The sequence below is a fragment of the Felis catus genome, chromosome C1 (genome assembly GCF_018350175.1).
Source record: "Felis catus isolate Fca126 chromosome C1, F.catus_Fca126_mat1.0, whole genome shotgun sequence".
Classification (NCBI taxonomy): Eukaryota; Metazoa; Chordata; class Mammalia; order Carnivora; family Felidae; genus Felis; species Felis catus.
In genome coordinates, this window is record NC_058375.1 from 27368002 (window position 1) to 27374342 (window position 6341).

Sequence of the window (6341 nt, forward strand, 5' to 3'; positions counted from 1 at the left end):
ATCTTCAGGCTCAAAGGTGCCTCAGGATGAGAACAATCCCATACGGGGCTCTCAGGCCAAGTCTCCCCTGTCAGACTGAGAGGCCCTTGAGGAGAAACCTCTTGCCAGCCCCATCAGCCACAGCAGGCTGAATACCTCCTCCCCAGTGACTTCCCCCACATCTGTCCCCCAGCTTCCAGTCCAAAAGGGCACCTCAGACGCCATGGAAAAGAGCCCACCAGGCAATGGGTAGAATAGAAACACAAACTCAAGAAATGCATTTCTCTGCCCCAGTTTATTCACCACGGCTTGGTCCAGAGGCCAGGTTCATAGTCAACATGCAAGGGCTAGACACAAAAGCCCCCAGACCATTGCTTCAGCTTCACTCCCTATACCTTTCACCCACCCACCCATCAGGGATAGAATTCTTTACAGATAGAGCACCCCCATTTTGCAGATAAGGAGAGTAAGCATCATGCCACTGCTCACCCATCAGGATCTTGCATCCTCATGGCTCCAGAGGCAAAGCAGAGAGCTTGGCTACCTTAGTCCTTGGTTCTCCCCAAAATTCACCCACTCTCCTTTTCACAGAGCCTCTGCTCTAGCCTGTCAACCCCCATTTAAAGGGCCATGCAGTGACGGAAGGGGTTATGACCCAACATGCTAAGAGCTTCCAGAGGCTGGGCTGAGCTGACAGACACTCACTGTCCACCCACCCCCACCCCCCCCCCCCCCCCCCCCCCCCCCGCCAAAGGTTAATGTGGCTCCTCTGGGCCCAGACAGCCTGATTTCAGAAAAAACAGACCAACCTAATTTGACGTCCAGTGTTGCTAAAGCCAGAAAGGCACAGCGAGTAGAGGCACAGAGAGGAAACAGATTTTTTTTTCCCAACAGCCTTGGAATACCATGCCGATTCCTTGCAAGCTTATAAGCACACATTCGCTTTCATCAGAAGCTGAAATCAATATGGTCTGCAACAGCTCCTTTGCTGTGGAGAAGGGTGGTTTGTTTCAAACTGATATTTTAGAATTCCCACTCTCCTATTCTTCACAGGGTTCTGCCATTATCATCTCCCCCCACCCCGTCCCCATCTCCCATATGCCCCAGGGCAGAGTTCAAGAGGGACAGTTCTTTATCTTCTTCTCTGATCCCATCCCCCATCCCTGCCACACGTCAATCACCACCCCCAGCTTCCCTCCCTCATACTAATTCTCTACCAATTGCTCAAAAAGCCATGGCAGGCCAGAGCAGCCACCACACTTCCTACAGCAAATCCACCATCAGGGACAACAGCTTCAGCAGAGCAAAGTCTGGTAGGAGTGATGGGGAAGGAATAGGAGAGGTGGCCTGGGAAATCCCAGGAGAGTGGATCAGCACAACCCTCAGATAAATGACGCTAGCCCTCTCTCCAGGGAACAACTGGACCCTGTGGAGAAAAAAAGGCTAGGATTGACAATGGGTAACACAGAGTGTGGATGCCCGACATACGCAACTGAATATGTATTTGCACACACCTGCTAGTGAGTTGGCCTGCAAATCCATGCTCCTAATACACCCTTCCCATGCCTGCACTTATACACAAAGGCCTGCACACACAAGGGCTCACTCACAGACACCCACCACAAGTCTGCACACTCAAACTCATTCATATGCACACACACACACCTTTTGCATATATATCCTCACTCGTGCACATATATACACACTGTTGGACACCTGGTTCATGCATACATATACAAACATACTCCCTCTTACATACATGCTACACACACACACATGTACACACCCACACACAGACCTGCACATCAGTTAGCTCATGTGTACGCATGGCACACACAAGCTGATGCACACGTGCTGATTCACACACGCCTGGACCTGCCTACATGATAGCACATACATACTCACGCTTATCTGCACTCATACCAGCAATAATCATGTACTTACTTGTGCGCAACCACACACATGCCTACAAATATATACATGTACCCCTGCACCCCTGTGGAGGCACACCCTTAGCCCTGATCCTGGGGCCTGGATGGGACCGCCCTCTGTTGGAGACAACGGATAAGCTCCTTTCGGTTGTCTAGGATGGTGTCGAAGCTCTCCTGCAGACGGGTCTGCTGGTCAACCAACTGGTGCTGCAGGCCCCGGATCCACTGCAGCAGGGCCAGGCGACGGTACATCACCAAGTGCACATGATGCTTCTCCTTTTCCTGCTCTTTGTAGCGCTCCTGAGCCTGCAGCTGCTGCACAGCCTGGGCCACTGAGGGCAGAAGGGGATCTGGAGGGCCTGGGCCTCGAGGGGTCCCACAGACAGGCTCAGGGCTGCTGCTGGGGCTGTCGGTGCTCAGGGAACTGCTGGCATAGCCGTTGTCCTCCAGAGGGGAGCAGACTGTGCTGGCGCCGCTCATCTTCTCCAGCTCAGCTCCGGCGATTTCTGCCCCCTCTGGTGGGCTGCGGACCTCCCCATCAGGGAGTCCAGGGGCCTGGAAGGCCTGGTTGTCAGAGGGCAACTCAGAGGAGCCTCTCATCAGGCTGGGCTCCACCTGGCCTGGCATCCCATGCCAATTCTCATTGGCATCTTTGGCACTCGCCATGAAGTTGGAGTTGCTGTCTGGTTGGAGCTCAGGCTGACATACTCCAGGCGGGCCCCCCAGGAACTGGCCCCCCTCAGCTACCCCTGGCTGGATGGCAAACATCTGGTCTGCAAAGGAGAAGCAGAAGAATGAGTCAAAGCAGGACAGGGTGGGGTGCCTGAAGTCGTGGCAACCTAGCTGTGGGGGCAAGGCAGTGTGGAGGAGCTGGATGCTCCTTCTCAGTCCCTTTCCCTCTGGTAACACCTCCCTTTGTGGTATTCCTACTCCTTCTCTGTTGATTCGCGGTCTCCTGCATAGGGTTTTCCCTCAACTCTCCGAGGCAGGCTGTCTCCTTATTCTGTGCACGTCTTCCCAGATGAACTAATCTTCTGCTATAGCTTCAAGAACCATCAGGTGTTGGTGACTCTCAGATGTGTCTCCAGCCCAGATCCGACTGCTATCCAACTCTGCAACCATCCATAGGCCCCCCAAATTCTACATGTCCCAACCAGCTCTCCCTCTCCAGTGTCCTCAGAAAAATGGCCCACCCTGCATTCAGTCACTCCAGCCAGAAACCTGAGAGCATCCTGGTCTCCTCACTCTGCTTCCTTCCCCCATCTCATTGACCACAAAATGCTGACAATTCTTCCTCATTAAAACCTGTGTATGTATGCATATACGTCAACACTCACTTGTACTTGGTTCAGGCCATTTCTTACCAGGATTACTGACTGACTGCTGCAGCCTTTTCTGACCTCTGTGCCTCCAGTTAAAAATGTAAACTTGAGGGGCACCTGGGTGGCTCAGTCGGTTGAGAATCCGACTTCAGTTCAGGTCATGATCTCGCAGTTTGTGGGCCTAAGCCCCACGTCGGGCCCTGTGCTGACAGCTCAGAGCCTGGAGCCTGCTTCGGATTCTGGGTCTCCCTCTCTCTCTGCCCCTCTCCAACTCATGTTCTGTCTATCTGTCTCTCTCTCTCAAAAACCTTAAAAAAAAATTTTTTTAAATGTAAACTTGATTGGTCACAGCTCTGAGAGCCCTCCCTAAACTGCTAACCCTCAACATGGCCTACAAGGCTGTGCTTCAGCTGACCCCTGCTCCCCATTTCAGGCTTGCCTCTTGCCACTCTGCCCCTCTCAGAATCCCAAATTTCTCAGAGATCTCAGAATGTGTCATTATTCTGTGTCAATAATGTGTCATTATTCACACAATTCCCTTGGTCCACAATACCCTTCCCTTCCCCTCCCCTGTAAACTCCTCCCTTCTCCACCCAGCAAACTCCTTTTTGTACTTCAAAACGCAGATGTCTGATCCCCACCTCTCTGAAGCCTTCCTGAAGTTCTTCCCACAGCCCCAGCACACATAAATAAGCACAGTTAACTATGCCTTCCCCTGGGTCCCCACTGCACTGGTACTCACTGTTTTGTTCATATCTGTTTCTTGACCCTGGTGCATAGTTGATGGCCAGTAACTGTGCATTTAGTTGTTTTTGGTTTTGTTTGGGGACTATCTTCTAATAGCAGCTTATACATTTGGCTTCCTGACTAGATACCGAGCTCCTCTATATATCCTCTGTCATATTCCTGCACTAAGCAGGTGTCAGTACATAGTTGCATTGGGTTATCTATGCTCTTAAAGAGAAAGCCAACGGTAGCGAGAGGCTACTGCTCAGGCCCAGGGATAGAAAATACGCTCCAGTTACCTCCTCTGCTCTAGTGAGCAACCCCACCCCCGCCCCGCCCCGTCCCCATCCCCATTGACAAGCCTCTCTTCTGACCTTGCCCTCTTCCCTCTGGGTTTACTATCTTGTGCCCCTCCCCTAGCTTGCTCCATCCAGGGGCCCCAGAGGGAGGGCGTATCACACCATTCTTTCCTCCCTAATAACCATTTCTACCAAAATTAGGGTTTGAATTAACAAGAGGTTTCTACTGACTACATATTACAAGGATTAGAAAAATGGGGGATCAGTAAGAGTGAGGGATAGTGTAAGTATAGCAGGGATTAGGAGGTCTTTATAGGTGGTAGTGGGCAAAAGTCCTCGGGGTGTAGCGACGGTCCTTTAGTGACCTACATACTCCCATCCCATCCCGCTAAGCAGTCTTGGAGACCTTCCAGGCCCAAATGTTGTGTTTTTTTTTTTTTTTTTTTTTTTTCTTTCTTAAACTGGGAGCGGCCGCGAGGGAAGCTGAGATGCGGCGGCTTAGGTGTTAAGGCTCACAGGGTTCTCAGAGATGGTAAAATGGGAACCCAGACACCCTAGGATCAGGCTTCCGTCCAAGCTAATCCGCAGTCGGCCCGGGGTGTGTAAGGCGGCGGGGGTGGGGAGATGGCTCTGTAAGGGTTGGGGAGGCCGCCTCCCTTCCTGCGTAGCCCTGCGGGAGAGGAAGCCCCCACCCCTCCGCCTCCAGCAGACAGAGGATAGAGACCATGCTTCCCTAAGCTCCCCACAGGGGGCAGCCCGGAGGAGGCTGCGATCCCCTGCTTTCCCCCCCCCCCCCCACCGTCCCGGGGGGCTGGGCCCCCAACCCTCCCCTCCTGCCGGACTCACTGCCTGGACGCGCCCGCCCCGGCGCGGCTGGCTCTGCTCCCGCGGGCCCCGCGGCGGGAACTCGTCTCTGGAGGCTGCAGGGGAGGAGGGGGATGTCTCGAACTGGCCTGGGCGGCCACGCGGGCCGGGCGTGGGGTGCGGGGCTCCCCGGCGACGCGCCCAGCCCCAGGCCCGGACTGCGGAGTCGGGCGGCGTCAGCGCGGCAGACGGGGCGGGGCGGCCGGGCCCACGTGGGCCGGTTCGGGGTTCCGCCGAGCGAAAGGCTAGTCCGGCCAGAGCGCCGGAACCAACTCCCCCGCCTCCTGCAGCCGTGACCGAGGCCTGCCGGGTCGGGTTTTATCTTCCCACTGCATCCATTGGGTCCCTCGGATCGCTTTGCGTCACTGCAGATACGGTGACATTTTCAAAATGAAAATCTAATCATGTCACCATCCTCCTGCTTTTAAGCCTTTCAAATGGCTTCCCTCTTGCAGGGTAAATCCTTGAGGCAGCGGCCACAGGGTTCTGAGCATCTTGTCCTGTCTACCTCTCCAGCTTCATCCTTTGCCCTCCATCTCTGCAACTGGGCCTCACACTCCGTTATGCCACGCGACTTTTGCACACACGGTTCCCTCTACCTAAAATTCTCTTCCCCTTCTCAACTTACTCATATGTCAGCTCTCTTCTCAGATTAACCTCCTCTGACCTCCTAGGCAAGATTAGTTTCCCCTTTTATATTTCTCAAGGGCACTTGGTTCCTTTTCATCAGAGCATCTATCACAATTTGAAATGATATATTCATTTTGTGCTTGTTTCATTAAGGTCACTTAATGAAAGCTATGTGTTGTTTTTTTTTTTTTTCAATTTATTTGTTTTGAGAGACAACAAGGGAGGAAGGCCAGAGGGAGACAGGGAGAGAGAGAGAATCCCAAGCAGGCTCTGCTCTGTCAGTGAAGAGCCCGATGCAGTGCTTGTTCTCACCGACCATGAGATCATGACATGAGCCAAAATCAAGAGTAGGGATGAGACTGAGCCACCCAGGCACCCCCATGAAAGCTAGGTTTTATTATTTATTTATTTATTTATTTATTTATTTATTTATTTATTTATTTATTTATTTAATAAAGGCTGCCCTTCCTAATCCAAAGGCTGCAGCAATTTTTTTAATTTTTTTTTTTAACGTTTATTTATTTTTGAGACAGAGAGAGACAGAGCATGAACGGGGGAGGGTCAGAGAGAGGGAGAAACAGAATCTGAAA

At 52.5% G+C, this 6341-nt stretch overlaps 1 protein-coding gene across 2 annotated transcripts; it reads right to left on the bottom strand.

Annotated features, from left to right (window-relative positions):
• Positions 1–255: 255 nt before the first annotated feature.
• On the bottom strand, positions 256–5335 carry CC1H1orf216 (chromosome C1 C1orf216 homolog). 2 transcript variants are annotated; one of them, XM_023258471.2, is made up of 3 exons: positions 5104–5335; positions 1990–2683; positions 256–1405 (listed from the first exon to the last, which is right to left on the bottom strand). In XM_023258471.2, the coding sequence occupies exon 2, from the start codon at positions 2676–2678 to the stop codon at positions 1992–1994; it is 687 nt and encodes a 228-aa protein (XP_023114239.1). In that variant the 5' UTR covers positions 2679–2683; positions 5104–5335; the 3' UTR covers positions 256–1405; positions 1990–1991. The 2 variants fall into 2 exon arrangements, with proteins under 2 accessions (XP_023114239.1, XP_023114238.1); XM_023258470.2 differs by having other exon boundaries at positions 1966–2683; positions 5104–5334.
• Between the last annotated feature and the right edge of the window lie 1006 nt (positions 5336–6341).